Source organism: Dromaius novaehollandiae, chromosome 3, assembly GCF_036370855.1.
Source record: "Dromaius novaehollandiae isolate bDroNov1 chromosome 3, bDroNov1.hap1, whole genome shotgun sequence".
NCBI lineage: Eukaryota > Metazoa > Chordata > Aves > Casuariiformes > Dromaiidae > Dromaius > Dromaius novaehollandiae.
The window spans coordinates 14,305,203-14,331,986 of record NC_088100.1 but is presented as its reverse complement, the minus strand read 5'-3'; the positions used below and the strand labels follow the sequence as shown (position 1 = coordinate 14,331,986).

Here is a 26,784-nt window from a genome sequence, read left to right as displayed (position 1 = left end):
ACAGGGTTGAATTATCTCAAACACATTGAGATAAGCACGTTTATAAATCATTACAAAAGAATTAAGATTTCAGCCCCTCTCCAGCAGCTTTACAAAGAGTTCTTAAAACTGATAGAAAGTTACCTCACACCCTGCCACTTCTGCTCCTACACTCTGATTTTAGCTTGCATTTATTAACCTCTTAATCTCGTAAGCAACTGTGCAGTCTAGAATTAGATTCCTGTAAAAATTAAATTCTAAAACTAAGGATTCATGTAATATGAACGCTGTGTTAAATATTCACGAAATATTTCAGGAAGAAACAATTGCTAGGGAAAAAAAAAAGATCTCTGGCTGTCTAATTAATCACATTACCTAGCTGAGCTGTATTTAACAATGTAACTTGTAAGCAACAACATATGGCATAAAAACATGTTCATGAATTTCAGGAAAAATGTGAGATTTATAGTAAAAAAAACGAGCCAGCAAGTAGCACTACATATTGATAACTGAGGTCTGCCTACACACACGTTTTCTCTGAATCATGGTTGAAACTGCAGACTATTCCTATCTGTGTCTTTAAAAAATTATTTAATTCATCATTTATCCAAAGAAAGCAAAATGTTGATTGATGGGTATAGCAAATAATAGTGAAAGGAAGCAATTCAGAATTAAGATAATCAGAACTGGATTACTAATAGATGAACAAAGCACAATGAGTTGCACTAGACCACAAATGTAGCACATAATGATTGAGGTCTATATTCCACATCTTTTGCATGTGTCAAGAGAAACAAGGAAATAAGCAATCATGATGCAAACAGTATGGTAATAAGTGATCTCTCGGATTTTTCGCTACATGACACCTGTTTTGTCCAGCATAAATCAGCAGAGCTCAGTGGGCAGCACTGTTTAAACAGCTGGGTCTGATACCAACCTCCATGACAAAAACAAGTGCTCAAGTTGCAGCACAGTAGTCAAAAGGACTACATTGTCAGAGATGGTGTTATTTATTTGTCCTTAAACCAAATACACCTCTATGTGAGGACTGCTCTAGAAAAGATGAAAGTTTTGTTGCTGAATTTAAAAATAATAGGCAATGGCTGTGGATATCCTATGCTGTCCCTTGCACTTAACTAGTATAAAGCAAACAACTTCACCACCAATATACAGTGTAAGTGTAGAAGCTGCACTTTTTCTTGCATAATCTAATTTTATTTCTACAACAACATCCCAGAGGTTGCCTTTAACTTTGCTAGAAGTTATCCTGGGGGAAAAAAAAAAAAAAAAAAAGATTGCGCACAATTGCAGAATTTGGGCAAACTTATGTAAGAAATGTAAAAGAATACATTGCCACTTATCTACTACGAAGAAATAAACGGGCTCTGTTACACACACGTGAAGGTATTCTTATATATGTATAACTGAAGATACTTTCTACCAGACATACAAGCCGCGCCGGAACGGGCGGCGCGGCCCGCCTGCACCCGGCGCGATAAAGCGAGTGGACCGCAGCTGCGCCTGCGCAGTGCGGCTGAGGGCTCAGCAGGAGCTGCCCGCGGTGCGAAGATGGCGGCGTTTTCGGGTACGAGGTGCTGGGGCCGGTGAGGGCCGCCACCGAGAGGTCCTGGGAGCCTCTCTCGCCTTTCGGTCCGGATGGCCTCCTGGGCGGCGGGCGGCGGCGGCTCCCAGTGGCCCTGCGGCGGGCGGGTGGGCGCTGTCGAGGCGGTTTGCGGCCCCTGGGCCTGCTGCGGGTTCCTGCGTAGCGCTGCGTGACTTGTCGCGCCGCAGGCGGGAGGCAGCGGGGCCTGTGGGGAGGTGGCTGCTTTTCCCGGCGCCTAGGGCTTAGGAGGTCTTCGGAAGTGGTTGCCAGCATGGATTTGCTGGTTTCAGTGTGTATGTGCATACACGCACCTGGGAAATGGTGCTGCTTAAAAGTACAGATTTGCCTTTTAGATTGGCTTGTTTCTCTAACGAGAGACTTACAATAGCTGTTTGGTGTATAGCAGAGCATAATAATTGTGTGTTTGTAATAGGGAGTAGCTGTAGTCTGTGACATGGTTTAAAATGTGTGTGTAAACTGTAATCTAAAACTTATCCTTGATGCTGTTAACACTGCATGCACATACACATGCACACCCCAACACCGAGGTGCTGTAAAGCTTTTTTTTTTAATGTAATTTAGATCTTTATTTTTTTTTTGTTTTTACCTGATTTCTTCATGCGTCATCATTAGGGAAAATGTTGAAGCTTCTTCCACAGTGCTGGAGATGTATTTAGATGCTAGACAGTAGGATGCTTTTAGTTGTGTAATTGAGAAAATTTCATAGTGGTGTTTTTGTAATGCAGTACACTTTTCAAGGGTTTAATCAATATGAACTGGAAGTATATTAAAATGGGTAGTACGCCTTTGAGGAACTTACCATTTTTTTTCAATCAGTGATCATTTTTGCTGCTAAGAATAAATGTTTTTTGTTTTGTTTTGTTTTTTGCTTATGTTGATGATCTAAGTTTGTAGGCATACTTAGAACTTGCAGTACCACTTGAGAACGTTATTTCAGGACAGACTTTTATTTGTAATGCAATTTCAGAAAGCTTTACATACATTTTTTTAATAGCAGTTTCATTACTACAGCAAATCAAAGAAGTAATTTTTGACTGCATGCATACATGTGTGTCAACTTAGCTATATATGTCCGTAGTGTGTCTGAAACCAAGCACGTGATAGTGTGAAGGCTAACATGTGAAGGCTCCCTTTAGAAAGGTGCAAGTTTAAATATAAAGAATCTAGAGTAACCCTGTCTATATGAAAAGAGAACCACCAGCTAAGTTACCATATTTATGGCAGGATATTATCATTTAAATTGGTTAAGTTCTTGCTTCTTACACGCATTAAATAGCAGGAGATGATATTTTACTCTATTAATAAATAAAAAGAGAGAAATTGTTCATCAAGATGCAGACTTTACTTTACGGCTTCATATTTTCCACCTGTGGCTAAGTTAGGATCATCAGACCTTGATACAAGTTTGCTTCAAAGTATTCCTAAGAAGATAAGTTTACAAAATTAGAGGTGATTGGTAACTATTAAAAATCAAACCACTGTCTATTTAATATACTTGTGCATGGCAAACTGTGGCCAAAGGAGACATAACCATCTCAAATTTGCGTCTGTATGTATTATTGGTGGTTCTGCTTTTTTTGGAAAGCTGTTTACATTTCAGCTGTGGGGAAAAAAGTGGTTAAGTCTGCCATATTGTTTGCAGAGACAGGTCACTTAGATCTGCAAACCTGAAAAATACCTGGCCCAAAAAGTCGCACTCAATTCTTACTGTGTTTGGTTTTCTATTATGTTAGCCACTCGTGTGATTTCTTCCCCCTGTCCTACCCCCTGCCATGTATGTCTGGTTCTTTCTAGGGCCACTAAAAGTAGAGACAACTGTCAAAAGTGTGTGTGTGTGTGAGGGGTATTTAACATGTTTCTTATCTCTGTTTCAAGTTCTACAGAGAAGGTAGGATACACTGTTGCCAGAAATCATGCCTCTGTTTTTGTCAGTAGTTGGAAAAATTGACATTTGTAAATCTTCTCGTCTGCTTTGAGGTAACTAACACTGTTGGATTCTTCTCTTTTTTTTTTTTTTTTTTTTTTCTTTTTTTGTCTCACAGAAATGGGTGTTATGCCAGAGATAGCTCAAGCAGTGGAGGAGATGGACTGGCTGTAAGTAGGCATGTTTAGACCTCTGGGCCTGGCAAAATCTTAATTTTGTCTCTCGGTGAGGTATCATGTGCTTCCTGAAATACCTGCTCTGTTTTAATGTCACAAGCACGGGGTCATGTCTTCCTTTAACAATTATTCTACCCCTTGCATTTCTTTAATGTGAATGACTGAAAAACATAGCCTATAAGTGTAGCAGTAGCACTTAACCTTGGTAAGAAAAGTATGGCAGCTTGCATTTCAGTGTCATTTATTTGATAAAAGCCCTTGTACTTCTGGCTTGTTTGTTGTGGGATTGTTGGATGAAATGCTGTCACGTAGTTGATGCTAGTCTAGCAAGTGTTTTCCAGACTGTGGTCTAAACTTCTGTGTTTTTCAGGGTTGATGCTGAAGTGTGTTATTTTGCTGCAAAAGTTATTGACTAATGTGAAATTATTTGTCCCTGTTTCTAGCTACTTGTTTGGCTAAATATTTTACTTTAAGGCTTAATTTGAACTAGTGTTCAGAACGTTATCTGTATGGACAGCTGTAGTGTATGTAACTCTTCTGATATGAGCAGTGTTAACTAGCTGAGATGGTTTCAGAATGCTACTTGCATTCAGTTAGCTTGACTTTCTTTTCCAGTTTTGAATCATAATCTTGTAAATGAGGTCTATATAAGTGGCTTTAAAAGTGAACCACACTGGAAGAAAGGAAAGCTGGGAATAAGTAAGCAGTCTGCTTCTTTTCTTGCCAACACAGTGATATGGGAGATGTAGCTGTCTTGTCAGGATGCAAATTAATCTGCTGCATCCACTAGTCGCTTCCTGACAAGGTATACCACCTATTCCAAACTCTCCATGCAAATTTCAGCCTTTTCACATCTTTAGCTGCCAGCCAGGAAGAATAACTTCCACCTTTTAATTAGCCTCTTGCAGATTACAGATACACTTAAGAAGCTTTGACACATTCATATATAAGGGAAAATGCTTTTATCTTCTGATAACTTGTATTTGTGTTAATGTTCTTCGTATAGTCTCCCCACAGATATTCAAGCAGAGTCTATCCCACTGATTCTAGGAGGCGGTGATGTGCTTATGGTATGTGTTCTGGATAGCCCTCTTCCAAGAAGACCTTTGTTTGTTCAGTCAGTTCCTTCTTTCCAGAATGTTCCACAGTTAGATAAAAAGTATATTCTTCCCTTACAAACACTTTGAGTTCCTGGTGTGTTTCAAGATCCGTTGCTCTGTAGCTTTGTGTTATCATACAGGTTAATTTTACTGGCTCAGTTTATGAAAACGCTGTTCTTGCGGATTGGATTGGCTCTTTTTAGGCTTTAGTTTGTCTGCTTCACAGACAGTGCTACATGAAGGAGAGCTATCTGAGTTCATCTAATTTCCTTTTTTGTTGTAAATGCCTGACACAGTTCTGTATGTGGCATGACAGGAACTGTCTCAACAAGTTCTTCACTGAAATAAAGAATGCTAATCAGTATAGTTAGTCCAGCATACCTTCTGCAGATTTGCCTGTTCTTGATTCTGTAGTCAAAACACCTCCTGCTAAAATCAGACATTAATAGTTTCCCCTCCCCTCCCCTCCCCCACAGTGGAATCTGAGAGATTTGTATTCCAAATCAACTGGAAAGGTTTTCTGTGTTCCCATCTGGTTTGTGTGTGGAGCAATGCTATTGCTGTATGCCAAGATTTTCTGTGTTATGCAAAGGCCAAAGTGAACTTAGTTTATACTTTACTGAGCAGAACTGTGGATTGATTGTTATGGAATAAGTTCTAACTGATAAACTCTTATTTTTTTTCTGTAGGCTGCAGAAACGGGGAGTGGAAAAACTGGTGTAAGTAATCAGATTTAAATCTAATACAGTAGAAAGTAGAAGTCCATCTATAAGAAATACTGTGAGTGGGAATTTTCCTGTGCATGTATGCACATACATATATAGAGAGAGTGTGTGTGTATATTTAAGCAGAACTGTTAGTCTTTACAAACACATGTGTAGGCTAGTTTTAAAGTATTTCTAACCCCTATGTAGCTCTGTATTGCAGCTGAAAATTAGGCTGTGTAAATACCTATATCTGTATAAAATGTGTGAAGCAAAATAACTTTGTATTTCAGGCTTTTAGCATTCCAGTTATCCAGATAGTTTATGAAACATTAAAGGACCAGATGGAAGGCAAGAAAGGGAAAGCAACCATTAAAACTGGTGGGGCAGGTAAGATTTCATCCATGACTCTCCTGAAGTATGTAATACTGTTAATCCATGTTGAATCCCTCACCCCCAAAGTAAAGTTAAACAAAACCTCATTTAATGGCAAGTTAGGCTTTTTTCTTTTGTGTATGAGTGTTTGTGGGGGGATAGCTTAAATGGAAAACCCCAGATAATAGGAAATGATGAGTATAAATATACTAGTAGAGTCATGGAAAAAAATGGGATGCATTTGACTACCCGGGGTGTTTTACCAATGCCTGTTGTCTTTAGCTTAGGGCTGATTGATCCACGCTATGCTCTTCAGCGTTCTTTTGAAAGCTGTGCTAGTTTAATGCCTTGCAAGATGTGAAGTGGTAACAGTGTCCAGCTTAAAAAATAAAAAATAAAATCTTCTAGTTGCTGGGATAGATAGGACGTAAGTAGTGATGCAGCTGAGTCAGCTCAGACCTGTTACATAAGCTTGAGCTAAAAGTCCTTCTAGGTGCGAAATGACTTTGTGTGGCTGAGTAATTCTGTACCATGCCTTTCAATTCTGCTGTGCTGAATGAAACAATTATATTCTTTTGACACCTAGCTAGACTTTGGAAGCTGTGTAACATCATCTTGCGTGACTGTGTGTTTGAACTAATAAATGTTGAATTGAGCTGGCAGTGAACAGGACTAGAACCCACTGATACAGCATGGATTGTAGCCATGGTAATATCCTCACTGTACTTAAGTCTTGCAACTTGGTAACTAATAACAATGTCCAGCCTGTGGTATTTAGGTTGAGATTTATGTAAGTGACAGTAGCTGGTGAAACATGTTGAAGATGTCGCAGCAATTCTCATTTTTCAACTTGAATATTAGCTACTGCTACAGTGGAGACTGTACAGTCAACTTAAGAAAAAATTCTCATTAAAAGAATGTAATGTGACTATATTACATAATCCTAATTGTAATGGATAGTTTTACAAAACAAAATCCTCCTCTTGTGGAAGCTCTTGCCTTTACTAAAGCATATTATTGGCCTCTGAAGAACAAGTTAGAAACCTGATGTGCTATGTCTGTGTACCAGAGCACTTCAGTGATGACATTTTAACTGATATCCTCAGAAATATCTTAATGCAAATTCAGAGCAAAAATAGAAAATACGCTTAAATTATTGCTATTAATGTATTTGTTTACCTTTTTCCAGCTGAACTTGTTTGTGATCATGTGGAACTTTGGCCGATCTTTTAAGTGTCTTCATTGTTTAAAAATGCAACTTAAAACAATTTAGATGTAGAATACCTTTGTGTTCACATATCTTTGCCTCTTCAATGTATAGGCCTTCGTTTTCGCTTCATGGTATGAACTGTATTAGAATAAGGCTGTCTTCCCACAATATTAATCTTGCTACTGTGCAGCCACAGAAATTTTTAATTTGAGCTTTCCAGACATCATGTTGATTTAATGCTTTTTCCCTTGTCTTTCAAAATAGTGCTCAATAAATGGCAAATGAACCCATATGATAGAGGATCAGCTTTTGGTGAGTTATACTAATGCTGTTTTAACTGTTCATCGTACAGTTAATTGTTTAACTGCAATATTTATCTAGAAAGAACTCTTTTTTTTTTTTCTCTCTCTCTTTTTTTTTTTTTTTTCCTTGGGGAAAATTAAGGCCTGAAAGTTATCAGGGTGAATTTAGGGGGTTTTGTCTGGTTTGTCAGTTTGGTAGGGCTCAAAGCGTGTGTGCATGTGTTTTGTTTTTTTTAAACTGCAGCTGAACCTGGTGCATCTGTAGCAGTCCATAGTATATAACTTAATTTAGAGATCAAATGTTTCAAGCTAATTCATATTCCTTTATTATAAGTTGTTGTTAATCATTTTTTGGAAACAATATTTATGCATGGAACAGACCAGAAGCAATCAATACAGAAGTAATTGTGTAAACACTGGTGCAGAATATGAAGGAAAAAGAAATATGTACTTTATTTCAGGTTTAACAAAGAAGAAAAACCTTTTTTCCTGAAGGAATGTGTATTGAGCTCTGAATATAAAGATACAAAAGCCTGTTCAGACATACATATACATCAAAAGTTTATCCAAAGCATCAGCATCTTCCTCTCCAGCCCTCTTCCTGACCCCCATTCCTCCAGCCCATCTCTCCCTGAAAAAGTATATTTCCCCCTCCATTTCCTTGTTTTGAAAGGAATAATTAAGACATCCATTTTTAAACTAAATACACAGAAAAATACACAGTTACTCAGCCTTCATAAAGGCTTGTAAAAAGTAAAAGCTGAAAATGTGTTTTAAGGCCTTACTATCAAAGCCAAGAAAGTCGTGGTGGGCACAGGGGGGTTGTTTTTGACAAAAGCTAAAACTCAGCCAGTGCTTCTAAATCCAATGTGAAATATTGGCTGCAGAACACTTTCGTTGGAGCGACCCCAAATGATGGATATTGATTGATCTAAGTTCTGGAACATGTTACTTTTATGTCATGGATATGATCTGGTTAGTATAAAAATCTGTTCAGGGTCAGATAAAGGTTAAATAAGTCTGGTGTCATGTTGTACCCCCCCCCCCCCCCCAATTGAAAAATATATGGTATTTGAGGTCTAGCCATTATTATGAGTTCTTGTTTCCTCTTCAATTAAAAGAAAAGAAAAAGTAACTCGGTGAATAAAAATCATAAGCACGGAAGTAAGAGTGAGCCTACCAGACATGTAACTTGCAGAGCCTGTAGTACCAAACTGTCTTAATAGTGCATGAAACACCCATGACCTGCTCTGGCTTACAGTTTAAAAAAGTGTCAGAAGTGTAAAACTTCATACTTTCCTGCCTTTTCAGTAACTATTAACAACTCAACTGAAGTCTGGACTGCTTAATGGTCCTATTAAAATGTAAGCTCTTACCAGCTTTTCTTGGTCACTCCCCCTTATCCTTGCAATCCACAAAAACAGTTGAAAAAGCTGTAGAATTCTCTGAGAATCCCTTAAATATTTCTAATGGTAAAGAAGATAGAATAATTGACACTTACATGGTGCATTGCCAATGCTTTGTTATGCTGTTGCCAAAAGTAGCTGACTTCCCAGTCTGATGGGAAAATGAGAAAATTATTGCACAGTGCAAATGTGCATGTGTGTAGTAGCTTCCATATGTTCCCAGAGCATTTGTTCCTAATAAAGGCTCTTCAGAAAGATGATTTGAGGGAACAGAAGGCCAGTATATAATCTTCCTCCTCCTTCCCTCAAATACTTTGGAAGTTAGTAAAAGAAAGAATTAAAATATCTCCAAAGCAGAGTACTGAGGGGTTTTTTTGTTTTAACAGTACAGGACAGACACTTGTGCCTTTGGCATTGGAAGTTTTCTCTCATTTAAATTCTATCTCACATTCTAGTTCCATGGTTTGATTTCTAAAGCAATACTATAACCAATTATTTTTGTGGAAAGATGATGATAAATACTGATATCCCTCTCTTCTTGAGGCCATGAATATGCATCTGTTGTCTCTGGTATCATCTGTTGTCTGCATATTACACTTACTGCACTTTTAAAACCTGATTATGTTAACAGTTCTTCTGTGTGCTAGTCAATCTTTCCACTGAAACACTGTAGAAAGTGCAAATGCATCTCTGTCAGCAGTTGTGGGGTAAACTGAAGTTCATCCAAACAGGGCCATAGATGTATTTACTTCCTCAAATTGTAGAGGGTAAGCTGTTAAATAAAACTGTGCACCTGTGTTTGCATTGTTAAATAAAAGAGAATAAACTACACTAAAATATGCACAAAAATGCTGCTTAAAGTAGAGAGGCTTTTTCTTTAGCTAAAACTGTCTTGTCATTTTCAGCAATTGGATCAGACGGTCTATGTTGTCAAAGCAGAGAGGTAAAAGAATGGCATGGATGCAGAGCAACTAGAGGCGTGACTAAAGGTAGTCAATACATAATATATTATGCGTTTTGGAAACTATTTCAGAAACTTTAACTTAAACATCCACTTGTCACCCATTGTTAATATGGATAGTTGCATTTAAAACTTACTGTCCATCTGAGCAAATGTGCTATTACTGAATTTACTGCCAACTGAAGACTTTGGAAAGAGAAAAACTTCTGCATATTTCAAGTCTCCTTAAGTTGTAAATCCCCTTTTCCCCAATAAAGGATCAAGTCGGAGGAGACACAGATCACAACCAGTATTCATTAGAACACAGTTTGACTAAGGAGGTGTTATTAATAGCAGATAACTATTCACACAGTACATTCAGTTATTTCCTCACACATTTCACACACAGGCATGCAGATGCACAAATTGCCTGGCTATCTGGTGTGATCAACAGTTGGGAGGCCAACCCCAACTGTTTACTCAAAAGCAGATGGTCATACTGACACTCCAGTGGTTCTAGATAGTGTTCAGGAAGTTCCTCAAGGAGTCCCATGTGGCTATGCATATAATCTTGTAGGATGTGGCTGCTATATACAGACAAAGACTACTTGGATGTGGTTCAAGTTACAAAACCGATTTTTGATACTAGTGCATGCTGGTGGTCTTGTACTGATTCAGCAGACTCTTGATGTTCAAAGTTCATCAGTTCTTGTGGATTCAGCAGAACCACTACTCTCTGGCTAGCCTAACAGTTCTTGGAAGACTTTCACATGCTACCTCTCCATATATGCTTTCTCCATTTGGTCTGTTATTTTCTGGTAACCATCTCTACCTGCTTAGGTAACAACAGAACCCTTCCATGTTAACACAGTAGGAGTTTTTATGACACTTGTGGTGAGGAGCGGGAATGTTAGACTCATATGACCTTGGAAGCAGCCAAACTGAGCCATTTTGAAATTGAAATTTAGGTGGTATTTAAGATCCTTTCTTTCTCTTTTAAAGGAAAATACTACTATGAAGTTTCCTGTCATGACCAAGGCTTGTGCAGAGTTGGCTGGTCAACTATGCAGGCTTCATTAGACTTGGGTGAGTTTCCTTGTAGAAAGGTAGATTTACTGGATTCTCATAGGCAGTTCTGATACTCGTGTTGTAGAGGGAGACCTGTTCTAGGCTTGCAGAGAATGGACTCTTTGGGAAAAATAGCAATGTCAGGGAGTTTAAGACTTTTTATACAAATTCTGTTCTTCCTGTAAGGAGAAGGAAAAAAAATCTGCTTAAAGGTTATGTTTTTTAACTCATGTGGCTTCCTCTAACTTTCTTTTGATTACTCTTCTAATGTCGATGACTGGAGACCAGTAAAATCAATACATACTATACTGATACAAAAGCTATTTTAGAATATGTCAAAACTAGAAGTATTTGTTTGGTGCCATGTATTATTTCTTTATCGTAACAGTAGAGTTTTGAGTTGTCAATATAAATGATAATGGATAAAGTGGGGAGTGGGGAATATAACCCATCAGCCAAACAGTAAAAGATTGTCTTGTCTTCAGGCACTGATAAATTTGGCTTTGGCTTTGGAGGGACTGGTAAGAAGTCTCACAACAAGCAATTTGACAGCTATGGTGAGGTAAGCTGCAGTTACTTGTTGATAGAATTATCGCTCTTTGTTATTTGTATTAAGTTTTGCATGTGTGTTATGGCAATCAAATGTCTTTTCTAATAATGCTGATCCCTTTCAGGGAATGTCACTAAGCAAAAATACCACAAAGCATTTTTCTTCTTTTTGGACAAAAGTGCATTAACAGATTTAACAAAACCAGTTAGTATCTTGAGATCTATGATTGTGGCTAGACAAGAGGTTCTTTTTTAGAAGATAAAGCTTTTTCTGTGTTCCATATTAGATGTTCTGTTATCTTAACTCTTGGATTTATTTCTTCTATGTTAAGAGTGAAATAAGTCAACACCAACCCATCCATATGTCTTGGTAAATGTCAAAATAAGGGCAACATATCCTGTTCACTAGTAGTTAAAATACAAGTAATCAAATAACTCTTTAATATGTCAAAACACATGGTTGGATGCCAATAAGGTATGGTTAGTCAGGCTCTCTTTCTGGCTGTTTAGTTGGATTTGCCATTAAAACAAATTATTATTTTAATATGCTGTTTTTGAAAAGTGCATCAGGAAAATCCAAGGTGGCTTTTGTACTATGTGCCAGTCAAGAATTCATAAACACTTAAGCATAACTTAAATCTGAATAGCACTGCAGAAACTTAAGTATTTTTGTAGTATTGGTGAATTCTCAATGCCATAAAACTCGCAGCTTTTACAACTGCTGTATTATAGTTTTTCTTACAATAGTGACTAATTGAACAGCTCATAAAAGTGCTTCTTAATATACAGACTTTAGAGACCTTTGCGATGAATAAACTTCAAGGTCTTTTATATAAAAGTATTTAAATATGTATAACGTGTGTATAATACCTCCTGCAAGAGTTAATCTTTTAAATACTCAAAAAATAGGCTTCTGTTATGTGTTTGATGTAAATTTGGATTTAAATTGGGTAGTAAATGCATGATTAATTCACTTCTCCATAATACAGAGTTCTTCCAAGCAAATGACTTTTATTTATCATTGTCAGAGTGCTTGCTTTTAAACTAAACTCAGAGCAGCAGTAAGTGTTTAAATATCTGAGATAAACTTGGCTTTTTCCTGAAAAGGTGTAATCGAATAAAAACATGCTATTGAAGCTGTAGTATTGGAATAAAAACCAAACTTCCTTGTCTTAAAGATAGAAGTTTAGTAGGGAGAAGTGGGAAAACTGAAAGTTGACAGAACGTAAGCACTACTTTTTAATATGCTATTCTACAGCCTGTTAATTTCACAACCTGCTTTTCATTATAGGAATTCACTATGCATGATACAATTGGATGTTATCTAGACCTAGATAAAGGACAAATAAAATTTTCCAAAAATGGTAAGTTTTCTTCTTTCTTCTTTAAAACTTTATTTGGGCACTTGTATGGCACGCATGTGCGTGAAGTCTGACTGAATGAACTTTGTTTTCAGGGAAAGACCTTGGCCTTGCATTTGAAATCCCACAACACATACGGAACCAAGCACTCTTTGCTGCTTGTGTACTGAAGGTAACTTAGGAATGTTACAGATGCATGAGATCATGAGAATTGTTCCAGGTTTTTAGTAACTACTAGTTATGTATGAAACTTGCATAGCTGCCGCAATTACTGTAGTCCCTCTTGATCATTGTCTTTGTTTCCTTCTGTCTACCAGTAATTTGCTGCTAAAGCAGTTGCTATTTGAAGAGTTCTGCTCAAGTTGAAAGTCGACTATTTAAATTTAAATTGAAATATTTTAACTTGAACTTGAATAAGGGTAGAATAGCAGTTGTATTGGCTTGAATAACTAGTTTCTATCTTATCTGTATTAAACTTTATTATGGGATGACTCAACAGATACAAGCAAATAACTAAAAAAAGTCAAAGTTTTAACTGATCTACCTTAACACTTAAATTTGTTTCCTTTATTCTCAACTCTAACTTTAGTGATGTGCTGGTCTTTCTGGGCTTACAGTTTCTCTGTAGTGGTGCTTTATTGAATATAAAGGGTTTAATAGAATTTCTGGTGGTCAGCGACAAATATAACTATTTTTATTTTTTAAAAGGCTGCGGCTAGTCCCTGAATATGAATAAAACATGCTAGCGTGAAAGAGGTTTTCATGTATCTGTAGATATTTGAATATTTTGATGTAGAATAGAAACTTTCAGAGCTAGAAACAAGCAGCAAATGCCTGACAGGGTTTAAACCTCTTTGACAATGTAGGGGGAAACATTTTTTCCTGTATGTACTTAGTCTACTGGCTTCTCGTGGGGAAATTGGTTATGGAATTGTTTCTCACTATGGGGTCTTTTGAACCTGTTTGTATAATGTTACTTTGTTGCAACCTAGAATGCTGAATTGAAGTTCAATTTTGGTGAAGAAGACTTCAAGTTTCCACCAAAAGACGGCTATATTGCCCTTTGCAAAGCTCCTGATGGTAATGTTGTAAAATCACAACATACAGGTAAGTAAGATCTTTGAATTTCTGATATTTTTATATTCTAGTTTAGAGCTTTTTTTTTTTTTTTTTGATTGATTGCTTCATTGTTGTTATTTTGGATCTTGCAGTGATCTTATAAGTGTGATTTTTTTTTTTTCTCTCTCTCTCCAAAAATGTTTGGAATTTTCTTCATATTAAACTATAGTCTAACACTTTGAATTTAGAAGTGCATCACATAGCCAAACTCCTCCTAAATTGTTAAGCTTCTTAAGCTTGGCAATAGAAATTCATTATGCTGAATGGACAATATATTCATTATCATGGCCAAGTTCACAGAACTCAAATTTAGAATACTAACCTGAAGCTATTTATAATTGAGTGAGCCATAAATTTACCCTTTAAAGAAGCATTTTTCAGAATCATGAGGTTTTAGGTGGTTAGTAGAAAATCAAAGTTTGCTCCCAGCCACAAATTACGGGATAGTGATATAGTTTGTTTTAATGGCATTTTTTTCCTTAGGAAATGCACAAGTGGTTCAAACGCAGAACCTACCAAATGCTCCAAAAGCATTGATTGTAGAACCATCAAGAGAGCTGGCAGAACAAACTTTAAACAATGTGAAGCAGTTCAAAAAATATGTTGATAATCCCAAGTTAAGGTAATGATGCTTTAATATTATCTGTTGCATAGTACTGTATTTATGGCACATGTGGATAGGACAGGACTTCTCAGGGGTTCATCTTTGTAGATAAGTGAATCTTAATCTGCAGTGCCACTTACATAGCCTCAGTAGCATCTGCTACAAGCTAACCCTCTGATTTTTCTGCTATGGTAACACCTCTGACCAGTTAGGGAGTTTTGATGGGTCTTTTCTCTTCAGACTACTACTTTCTGATATGATAAATCTGTTCATTTTGTTTTTCTTCAGATTACCAAAGGGATATATTTAGTGATGTTTTTATTTATTTACAAAAAAAAGCACATATCTTCTGCTTATCCCCCCTTTTCTCACGCCTCCCATCATTCTTTTTTTTGTCTATAATAGAGTTATGTAAAAGACCTGATTTGTTTATATTCGTATTCTCACGGAACAAATCTTGCTCTGATTTGCATGTAGGTGCATTTTTAAAATAAGTTGTCTACAGACTGCTTTGGTCTAAAGCTGTTTTTTTTTGACTGCTTCTAAAACTTAAAATATGGAGCTGCTTGTTTAAATTGTAGTCAGTTTACAAGAGTGCTTTTATTAAGATTGCATGTGAGTAGCAGTGGGGAGAAGACAACTGTGATGTCCAGGGTATTTACTGTTTGCTTTGCTAACTTTCAAGAACACAGGAAGCTTACAAAATCTCAATATATTAACAGATTAGTTGAAAGAAACTGCTTCTTTTTTTGAGGTGAAGCTGGTTTATGTGTGTAATACAACAGTGTCAAAGTAATGAAATACCACTCAGTAGCAAGATTTTAATTTCTGGAATTCCAGTACAATGCATTACGTATGAAGGGAAGAATTTTAAAATAAAACTCTTCCCTGTTTTCTTGTTTTTAAATTTACTGTTCTAAACTGTTAATCTCCAGGTATTCTTAGTAACAGAATGAATCCTCAGCCAGATGTTTAGTGTCTCTCCTGAATATACTGAAAGTCAGCAAACTTCAAACTTCAAAATATGTAGATTGTAACTTTAATTTTAGGGAGCTGCTGATTATTGGTGGTGTTGCCGCAAGAGATCAACTCTCTGTGCTGGAACAAGGAGTAAGTTGTATTTCTGTTTGTATGATGTAATAGTTTTGAGTTCTGAATAACTCAGTGTCTCTAGAGAATAATCATAATTTCTGTAATTCCTGTAAACCTGATAAAAGGAAACAATGCAGTTGATAGCAATGTCATTGCACTGTTCTGGCAGTTGCTTTGCTTTAGTGGTGGTTGTCAATACCAATTTCTGTGGTGCTCAGTCAAATTCTATTAATGCCCGAGTACTTCTGTAAAACTTAAAATGTAGCTTCTGCCGTTCTTCCTTAATTAATAAAATGGATTTCTTACTAATTTGTTTTGCATTTATGCAAATAGAACTGGTCTGCAATTAGCAGGATCAGCCTACACCACAAACCAGTCCTCTCTAGAAGGAACATGTGTGTAGGGGAAAATTGGTCTAGCCTCTGCAGTATGGGATGTACAATCAGTTCAGTCAGAGTGCAGCATAATCTGGCTTTTCTTGTTTTTGTTCTCTTATAGTCTGGGTAGCATAGTGCATGGTGGTGAGGGTTTGTTTTGTATTATTGTTAAAGACTCACTTTTGGAAATCACACCTCATCATTATTAATATTTTTTCAGTGACTTTAGCTGCCAAACTGTGAAGCTTCCCATAAGCATGCTCGAACTGGGAGCTTGGTAGATGTTAATAGGAATCGTAAAGGCATGATGGTGATCCTTTCTATCTGAAAAAATCTTAAGTTATTTCTGTAGGGAATAGGCTTGCTAGCTGTATTTGCACAGGGAGGGGGAAGAGTTGAAGTTGGTGCTGCGCTGTGTGTGATAGTGGGAGTGGGAACTAGACCTCAAAAGATCCTTTCCAACCTGAATTACTCCAGGATTCTATGAAATTATGATTAACAGAAGGTAAGGCCTTACACTGTTAAGTATATGACAATTTTGAGTTTAGGCAAAGCTGGTGATGCCTTCTACTTAATTATGTGACCAATTAATATTCTTCTGTATTTCATAGGTGGACATAGTTGTGGGAACCCCTGGAAGACTGGATGACCTGGTCTCAACAGGAAAGCTTAACCTATCTCAAGTTAGATTCCTGGTTCTGGATGAAGCTGTATGTAGAGAACTAAGTGATGCATATGTTGCATTTCAGAACAACAACAAAATCTAACATTTCCTAAAAACATTCAGTGAAATGTCATTGCTCTGTAGCACTGCTTCTTTCTCTGTTCTTAATACCAGTGAATGTTTACAAAAGTAGAATACTTGGGTGGGTGGAGGGGTGTAGGAATAGCTTCTTAGCTAGAAGAAGCTGCTGAAGCACATGTTCAGTTTCTTGTGAAGCGCAGCAACTGTTCTTGAAAATACTTCAAACTTTTCCTTTTTTTTTTTTTTTTTTATAGTAATGATAAGCCAGGCATTGACCTGTCCAGTTAATTAAGTGAGAGAGCTTCTGAGACTACAGATGTGTTGTTTGTTACTCAAATGTATAGATTGGCAAATGAGAAATTAGCATTGTAGTTTTATTTTATTTCAATACTCTCCAGGATGGCCTTCTTCTGCAAGGTTATTCAGACTTTATAAACAGGATCCACAGTCAGATTCCTCAGATAACTTCAGACGGAAAGAGACTTCAGGTATGAAGTTTGTTCTCAACTTATTTGATCTGCACTGCTTTCACTTGTAACAGGTGGTTGACTATTACATGGCATCTCTTTCCACAAGTAACACTTCTAGCCAATAAGTTGTTCACTGGGTTCAGTAATTGCCTGTGAACATAAGTATTTTTAGGATCACTCATCTGAAGCCTTGTATTCAGCTTTTTGGGGGGTCATTTAAATATGCATATATTTTAAAGGACTGACTTAAACTCTGACTTCTAATGTTGTAATGTAGTTAATCTTGATCCATCAGCTATCAGGAATTCTGCTTTCCTTGTCTTGAATGATTTGGTCTCTGTAAGAGAATAACTATGTAACTGTTTTTCTGTCTTGATTTCATTAGCTTGGTAGATCCTGGGATGCAGAAAGAAATTTTGCAGTGTGTGCATGTCTTCTAGGTTTCTTTAGTGTGTGTGTGTGTGTGTGTGTGTGTGTGTGTGTGTGTGTTCGTTTTTTGTGTTGTGCCACAGTATGCTATTGCAGCTAGCATGTAATGTCCTCGCTGTTTTGTTTTTTTATTTTTCTTTTTTCCCCTAGAAGAATTTGATTTCTTGTGGTATTCATCTTTGATAATACTCTTATTCTGAAGTATCTGTGGCTTTTTTCTTTCCAGGTGATTGTGTGCTCTGCAACATTGCATTCTTTTGATGTGAAAAAACTATCTGAAAAGATTATGCATTTTCCCACCTGGGTTGACTTGAAAGGAGAAGATTCTGTCCCTGAAACTGTGCACCATGTAGTTGTGCTTGTAAATCCAAAAGTTGACAAACTCTGGGAAAGGCTTGGCAAGAATCACATAAGAGTAAGTGGTTTATAAGTGAAACATATTTAAATTCCATCTCTGTCTTTCTCTGCCTATATTTACTGCGTGGTGATTTAACAAATTGACAGAGATCTTACAACATTAGGCCCCAACTATTGAAACAGCTTGATGTGTCTGAAATTGTTTGTTCCACCAACATTGGTCAACAGCATGGTATTGGTAATGTCATAAAATGAGGGTTATGAATAACCTGTGTCCCTCAAACATGGTTAAGGAAAAAACCCGGTGGAATAATGTTCTGGCTTGTAGTGGAGAACAGTGGTGCTGCACTATGAAGTCATTTCACAGCTAATTCTCTGTAGCATCTGAAAGGTGTAGTGCCTGTCTCTTCTGGGTGATCTGCAGGAAGTAAACTTTCTAACATAGACCTTTCTTTAAAATTGTTTGTCTCTAACAGCATACAGGAAATAGACTGTCTTTATGCAAATGGATTTCATCTCAGGCTATGTTCTGAATGACCTGGAACTGTCTCTTATTCTTAGCAACTCTTGGGCAATTAGGATCAGTGACTCTTTTTAACACCTCTTTAATTCTAGAACTTGACTTTCTTACATTTGTTAGGGCCTCATTAAGTCTTAACACTACTTCATGTCTCTTCATCTTAGCTCTATATCTGATCTTGAGTCTGAGTGATTCAAGAGCAGCTGTGGTCTATGATTTAGCTGTGATTATAACAGTATGTTTTTTAAGGGTGTGGTATTTTATTTTTTTATTCAGCTGCTTGAAGGTAGTTTCTATCCAATGTCCAGACAAAGAATTTTATTGCTTATATTCTTGCATTCAAGACTAAGACTTTAGCAGAACCTGGATTAACTTGTCTAGTGGGAGAAGTGAATGCTTAGATTAGCAAGAAATTAAATAGAATTGAAAAGTAATTATATGTTAGTGGGGTTAAGGGTTTCTTCCATGATGTGTGGACTAATGATAATTTGGTTTTGCTTAATATGCTATTAGGCCTTACCCAGGTGAGGTTTTCTTGTTCCATAAAGCCAGAGTGATTTTTCAGTATCTAAGGGTCTCAAAGGCAGTTACTTTTAAAGAAAACTTCTTAGTGTCTTGTCTGTCCTGGAGCAAAGCACAAAAGGTGTATGCACTTTACTTCTCTGAGGTCATTATCTAAAGTGAGGCAGAATTCTAGGGTTTTTCTTGGACGTGTGGGTTGTTTTTCCCCTCTTTTCACCGTGTTTTTTGTTTGAACAAGGCACCCTTCCTTCATAGGTATAAAACTACTTGGTTTGGTCAATTGATGATAGTTCCAAGTGGAAAATTATATATATACATATATGTATATGTATTACTTGAAGAAAGCTGTTTAGGTAGTGTAGCTTTTAAGCTAACCACTGGGAGGAGCCTGAGTAAGTAGCTGAAACTACTTTTTAGATCACATCAAAGTTTCTCTTTACATGCAAGACACAGAAAAGTAACTTGGTTAGTGATCTCACCTAAACTCAATTTAAAGACCTAGGCCTCTTCCATTATATGCATAGATTTATTCATAAAGTACTTTAGAACTTTCTAGGCCTGTCAAAGTCTAGACTAACACTACTATCTGTTCCTGTATGTTTGACCAGAAAACAAAATTCATCTAGATAGCATGCACACCTAGTCCTACCTCTCAAATTGAGGCTGTTATTTAGCTAACAAGATAGCATGGAGTATCCTTGGCATGTTTCCAAGTTTCTATTGTCTTATCCATAAAAAATCCTCTCATACAATTTATTGTTTAGTTCTAGGCTTCTTCAGGTTATGTTCCCGTGATCAGTGTGTTTAACTCCTGAATATTGTTTTCACTTGAAGTTATAGTGAGAGAGAAAGATGTGAGCGTGAGCTTTGGAATACTAATTCTGTGTGTATATAATGGATCTTATTCTTTTGTCTTAAAAACGTTAGTCATTAACTTTGCTTAATTTACCAAATGAGGTTTAATATTCTAGATTACTTCTAAATAAAAGAATATAGCTTGTTCTTAATAGTCTCAAATCTTTATTTCTTAGCCAGGTGTAGTTGGAAACTATTCACAGTCTTGAAATGCTAGGAGAACAACTGACTCCCCTGAAAGGGGTGGCCAGATTGCAGCTGGCCTTGGAACTGGAATTCAGTTTATCAGGCATGTAGCTAGGTAAAATAAGAGGGGTTTTTTTAGTGACTGTTGGGATTTTCCCTGCTGCAGAGGAGAGGTCCTAGAATGAGGAAAGAATCTTTGGGATTGCAGAACTTGTATTGCATAAGTTTTTTTTTTTTATAAAACACTGAATAAATTTTGAATAAGTAGTTGCTAGTATGCTTTTTTTCTTGTTTTAACTTCTGCTACAGTAACATGGCTAAAGACTTTCTTTTTTTTCCCTAGACTGATGAAGTACATGCAAAAGATAATACACGACCTGGTGCTAACACTCCAGGTAACCAACATTTATGAAGTAATAGCTTGTGAAATAATACCCTTTAAATATTATTAAAGCTAAACTATAGTAGGTATTGTTCTTGAGATATGTGCCTCCAAATTCTTGTTTCCAGAATCTTGCAATTGTGATCTAATAGCAAAAGAGAAATGTTTCTATATTTAGGGGAGAGAGACTGGAACACACATCTTCAGATGTGTAAACATTGTTTGAGCTGCATAAATAAATTAATATTGGTCCTTTCTGTAGGACATTAGCTTGGAGTATGGATTAGTTTGGAGGAGGGCAAGAGCAAATGAAGATGTAGCTCACCTGCTCTGTTAGTAAATATCTACTGAAAGGCTAGAGAATCTTTAAATGCATACTATGCCAAGGCTTTTCATATTTTTAAACAATTTGAGTGAAATAACTTCCTTCATTTCATTTAGAAATGTGGTCTGAAGCTATTAAAATTCTGAAAGGAGAGTACACTGTTCGGGCAATCAAAGAACACAAGATGGACCAAGCCATTATTTTCTGTAGGACTAAAATAGATTGTGATAATATGGAGCAATACTTCATCCAGCAGGGCGGAGGTAATGTTTTTACTGAAGTCTGATTCTACTTGCTTCTGTGTTTATTTTAAAGCCTTTTATGATGGAGGTAACTTTTTTATAATGTCTGAATATCATTGTGCCCACCTTATGCCAAAACCTCACAGTCAGAGGAGCACGTGCCACCACATTTGCTCAAATGTAAGACTGGGTGGTAGCTGCTGGTGCAGAAACTGTAGGAGGAAACAAGTGAGGACACACAAAAGGGCACATATAAGAAACAGAACACACAAAAAAGGGGCAATTGAGAAATGTGAAGAGACAAGTTGGAGAAGCAAGGGAAGCCAAGACAAGGAGAGAGGAGAGGTGTCTCGATGGAAGTAGAGCCTGGGGGAGGAAGGGGGGAGGTGTTTCCTCAGGGGTGGTGTGGGGGGGTTGCCTCCTCCCCCCCATAGTATCTGAACTGGTAATTAAAAGTTCATTAATTCATAATAAATTGAGATCCCCCAATCAAGATTGCTTTGTCTGTGACAAGTATTTTTTTAGTAGCTCTGTAAGGTGCTGTGTCATATCCTACATCTGATACTAATGCATAGCAACTTTTTCAGGCCCTGATAGGAAGGGGCATCAGTTCTCTTGTGTCTGTCTGCATGGTGACAGAAAACCTCAAGAAAGAAAGCAAAACTTGGAAAGATTTAAGGTGATACAGTAAGCTTTTTGAAGCTTTTTCCTCATTTCCCAGTATCTGAAATCATATTTTATATGTTAATCTGTGTTGCCAGTCCTTCAGATCATGCACATTAAATTGGGTTACTATGTTCTATGTCTTCTCACTTTCTAAAATTTCGTGAGATACTGTTTCTGTAAGTGGAAATCTATACTGTCAGTTAACCTGACCTTCAAGGATTTTCATAAATAAGATAGATGAGTTTATTTTTGTAATGTAAATTTAAGCTCTATAATAGATTACCCTGTTTTTCAAACTTCTTGATTCTTGAGTATCCAAAAATAAATCAAACATTAGTTTAAATATTAGAAGTTTTGTTTGAATGTTTTGATTAAGCCTTTGACTTATACTTTTCCTTCAAGAAAAAGTAAATGGGAAGGATTGTTGTACTCTTTGGGTTTTGGTTTAGTTTATTTAGCACAATGATTCTTATGACTAATGTTTTCATAGAGAGGAGATGTCCGTTTCTTGATCTGCACGGATGTTGCTGCTAGAGGAATCGATATTCATGGTGTTCCGTATGGTAAGACATAAATTTTAAACTAATCTACTGAATTTGCTTAAGGCTTTAATATGCTTTTAGGCCCATCAGCTAGTTAAAACAAGCATATGTATGGCTTATAACTTTCTTTTAAGAAAACAAGGTTGCAGATATTAAACACTTGAATTAGACAATTTTTAACTTGTTTTTTCAAGTAAATTTCTATAATAATACCTTACCGTGTTCTGGATTGTAGAGAATTCTTCTAGTGCAGGTAATGCCTGCACTAGACCTGTAATTGCTGTATTAAACACAAAGTTGAAGTTTGAGTGTATATGGGGCTAAGGAGAGGGTTTGCAGCAATGAAAATCATATTTATCATATTTATTTTCACCTCATACAAAAACTATTTTCTCTGTGGATTCTGTGTATTTTATGCAGTTATCAATGTCACACTCCCTGATGAAAAACAGAACTATGTTCATCGAATTGGGAGAGTAGGCAGAGCTGAAAGGTATGTCTGTGTTCAGAGCAGTCACCATGTTTTACATGATTTTATAATGCTCAGTAATAACTATTGAAATACACTTTTCTCTTTCCCCTCTCTCCTTCTCCCCTTCCCCCTCTTCCCCCCCCCCCCCCCCCAATACTTCAGGATGGGTCTGGCAATCTCCCTTGTGGCAAAAGAAAAAGAAAAGGTAATTATATTCCAGAGCAGGAACTTTGGATAAAATTCAACAGAGGTTATTTATTGAAGTTCCATTCACAGCTGATACCTGTTTTTTCCTGAATTGATGGATATTTTAAATAAAAATCTAAATTCTTATTCATGATAGAATTAATAAAAATAAGTGTACTAAACTATTTCAGAGTTTAAATGTTGTTATTATTTCTTTCTAGGTGTGGTATCATGTATGCAGTAGCCGTGGAAAAGGATGTTATAATACTAGACTGAAGGAAGAAGGAGGCTGTACCATTTGGTACAATGAGATGCAGGTAAATTTTACTTGGTCAGAGTTTTCTAATTTCTGCAAAAGACTGTATGGGGGTAGTTATTGTCTGGCTTTGTAGTTGAAGTACAAATTAATTTTTGGGGTGCTTTTATTTCCATTTGAAGAAGAATTAGTAATTGGAAAACACTGTTGCAAATTCATACTTTCTATATGCTTTTTAACTTAAAAAAAATAATTTGTTTTAATATTCCCAGCCACTTCTGTTGCTTTCTGTTGCTTTAGCATAGTTCTTAATGAATATATAAATGCTTTAATTTAACACACATACACAAAAAACACATGACATCAGTATAGTATGTAAAAACAAACAAAAACGCCTAAGGTGTCTGACAGTTTGCGTAAGATCGGAAGCATTTCCATGTTTTTGTCAGGAACTTTAATGTAGTAACATTGTATTTCTGACTTGAAATCAATTATTAGCTGACATTGCCATGCTGCCCCTGGAGTCAGCTTCCTTATGACCTTTGTAGTGAAATGCTGTGTAGAGTTATATGTAGGATGCTAATTAAGCATTTTTGTTTAGATGGTTTCTTGCGAGGCTGTAAGTAACTTTACAGGTTAGAGGTTCAGCAGTTAATAGTGTCAGTTTAGTTCATTTTCATTGAGGTGTGTATGAATGCTTGTTAAATTCACAGCACTTTCTTACTGTGTTTAATAAGGATGAATAATATCTTTTCTCAAGAAAAAAGCTCAGATTATGAGCTTTTTTTCTATAAAGCAGCCCCATACATGTAAGTACAGTATTATGCAGATTGTGAAGGTTTTTGACTAGTTAGAGTAGAAACATGCATTTTTGCTCAAGCCAAGTTTACTTCCAATCTCAGTATTGGTCTTAGATCTCTTAAGACCAAATTGGTTTGTGTATCCAGTTCCTGTTGAAACTGTTGAATGTATTTCATTGATTTAGAAAACTGTATGCTAACTAATGTCTTGGGAACATGAAGTACTCTTTTTCTCTCTCTCTCTTTAGTTGCTGGGCGAGATTGAAGAACACTTAAACTGCACTATTGCCCAAGTTGAACCAGACATAAAAGTACCAGTGGATGACTTTGATGGGAAGGTTACTTATGGGCAAAAAAGAGCTCTGGGTGGTAAGCAATAAACTACTCTTGAGTTATCTGTTATGTTCTATTCAATTTCCCAGGTGTTTGCTGCATAACTACAGTTTCATAGATAAAAACCTGTTAGTTCTTTCTCTTCTGCATTTGTTACATGCAGCTTACGGGTTGCAATTGGCCAAAGTGCCTGTGTATACATACGTGTGTGTGTGTGTATATATATGTATTTTTTTATCAAGTTAGCAAAATCATCCTAACTTTCTGAATTGACTAGTTGAGCATTAGTTCTGCTGACAAATGATGTTAAACATGGTATTTAGATCTGGTCTGTTTTGGCAGGTGGACTCTATAAAGGCCACGTGGATATCTTGGCACCTACGGTACAAGAGTTGGCTGCCCTTGAAAAGGAAGCTCAGACTTCTTTCTTGCATCTTGGCTACCTTCCTAACCAGCTGTTCAGAACATTCTGATTGTGCCATGCTTAAGACAAGGCTCAAGTTAACAAATGCCCTACTCTGAGAATATGAAAATCCTTTACTGTCTCTAAGTAGCAGTAGTTACAGAAGAACTAACATTGAATATGCTTCTCACATGATGAACAGTGCATTCAGCATTGTTAACTCTGTATTAGCTGTTGACCTAATAAAACAAATTGAAGATGGACTGTTTCTTTTACTGTTCCTCAGCCCCTTCTTGAGTCTAATTCACAGAATCATTCTTTACATAGCTTTTGACTTATTATAAAAGAAACCATCTTGCATTTTCGATTCTTTTGTCAGCACAGTGCATGTAAAACAGTTTCACTAACTGTGTATTGTAATTCTTAATGCTTGGCTTTTTAAAGGTGTTTGCATATTAAGACAGTTGCCTATATTTAAGATATTGAAGAAAGAACCCTTAACTTCAAATTTATATTTCAAGTTCTGAGTTATCCTAAAATCTAGGCCCTTTTGGGAACTAAGTCTTTACTTGTTTTTATTTCTCTAAGTTGATGTGCCTCACAGTTCTTTGGATACAAGGTCAACTGTACTTTACAGTACCCTGAGTGCATAGAAAAGTATGCAGTAGTATCAAAGCAGTTCATAAATCTTCAGGAAAATCTTTGTCCTGCAGAGCTATAGCTTGAAGTACTTAATCCTTCAAACAGCTTTCAGGCAGGTTGTTTTTGTTCAGATGAAGTTAGCATATCTTAGCATATTGTGACTCCCCTACGGATATTTCAGAAACTGTAGTGACTTCACTTGCAGCTTGTCTGATGTCACTTAAAATATCAAAGGTTAGTAGGGGTGCTTGACAACACAGAAATGTGATCCCTTGCCTTCCTTATGAATCCTTCTAATTGCAAAATGCAGTCTGCTTGCAGGAAACTGAAAAACAAATTAAGTTCAAGTTGAGTAAAGAAATCTTTTGCTGGAGGGTGTTACCTGGAAAAGACAGACTGAGTGTCCTGTGTAGGAGCATAATAAAATACATTGATTTTTCATTGTTAAGCAAACTTCACTAAGTTTACTGTTATGGTTTACGTCATCTGTTTCTAAATTCATAATGGTGAAATCCTTCCTTTAATGCCTTGTGTGCTTAAATATTTAGAATTTGAGAGGAAAAGCTCTAATGCTTAGTGGCCTTCTCTTGGCAGACTGGTGTAGTGAAATCTATTGCCCATAAAAGCCACCTATTGCAGTGTCTAAAATACTTATAAATACAAGAGAAAACAGATCATGCATAAGTGGAATGACTAAAATGGCCTGACTAAAATGGCCTGATGCATATTTCAAGAGGCTTTTGCTGGGGGGACCTAAACAGATCTTTGAGGCCTGCAACATAAGAGAGGTATAGAGGAAGATTTTCTTGCTGAGAAATTATAAAGGTTGAATGAGATGTCAGGAACTTTATTATATCAGTGTTCAGCATAAGATAGAATATGAGCTTTCTAGAAATTTCCTCAGAATTCAAGTAAAGTTATAAAATCTAGAAAGCTAAATAGAATTATACTAAAAGGCAGATGTTTGTCCCTAGCATTAAGAAGGGAGAGAGAGAGAGAGAGTGTGTGTGTGTGTGTGTGTGTGTGTGTGTGTGTGTGTGTGTGTGTGTGTGTGTGTGTGTGTTTTTTTTCTTTCTCCAGAATATATATGGCTTTGAACCTAAATAACAATGACTGGTGCTACAGTGATAAGCTATTCAGAGCTAGATAGGCATGACTCCAATTAAAATTTTAACCACCTTTCTTGAACCAACACTGACTTCCTTTTACATGCACAGTCGAAAGAAGATGAAAGTGTCTTCACATTGGAAGTTAGTCATTGGAAGAACAATATCACTTTTTTATCACTTTTTTTTCTCTCTCTCTCTAAGAAATTCTGTTCTTGTATATCTTGTGGTCAGGAATGTAATGCATCAACAATGATGAGTATAAAAAATAAAGTATGTACCAATTACTTGTTTCTTAAAATGGAATACCTAATTGTGTTTGTATCTATACACTTAAATACATATAGCTTCCTCTAGGTGATTTTTTTTTTTTTGGTTTTCTTAGTGTGCTCTTTTTTGCTGCTATGTTAATAACTAGCTATTGACTGCCTCTTG

At 36.6% G+C, this 26,784-nt stretch overlaps 1 protein-coding gene across 1 annotated transcript; it reads left to right on the top strand.

Annotated features, from left to right (window-relative positions):
• The first annotated feature begins 1,472 nt into the window (after positions 1-1,472).
• On the top strand, positions 1,473-24,864 carry DDX1 (DEAD-box helicase 1). Its single transcript, XM_064508452.1, has 26 exons — positions 1,473-1,564; positions 3,646-3,697; positions 4,710-4,773; positions 5,493-5,522; positions 5,801-5,897; positions 7,357-7,404; positions 9,706-9,789; positions 10,743-10,826; positions 11,294-11,370; positions 12,649-12,721; positions 12,814-12,890; positions 13,711-13,825; positions 14,321-14,459; positions 15,491-15,551; positions 16,522-16,620; positions 17,054-17,143; positions 17,781-17,969; positions 20,338-20,389; positions 20,818-20,964; positions 21,531-21,622; positions 22,100-22,172; positions 22,572-22,644; positions 22,786-22,828; positions 23,031-23,126; positions 24,114-24,234; positions 24,541-24,864. Exons 1-26 carry the CDS (start codon positions 1,549-1,551, stop codon positions 24,669-24,671), a joined length of 2,223 nt encoding a protein of 740 aa, XP_064364522.1. The 5' UTR covers positions 1,473-1,548; the 3' UTR covers positions 24,672-24,864.
• The last annotated feature ends 1,920 nt before the right edge of the window (positions 24,865-26,784 follow it).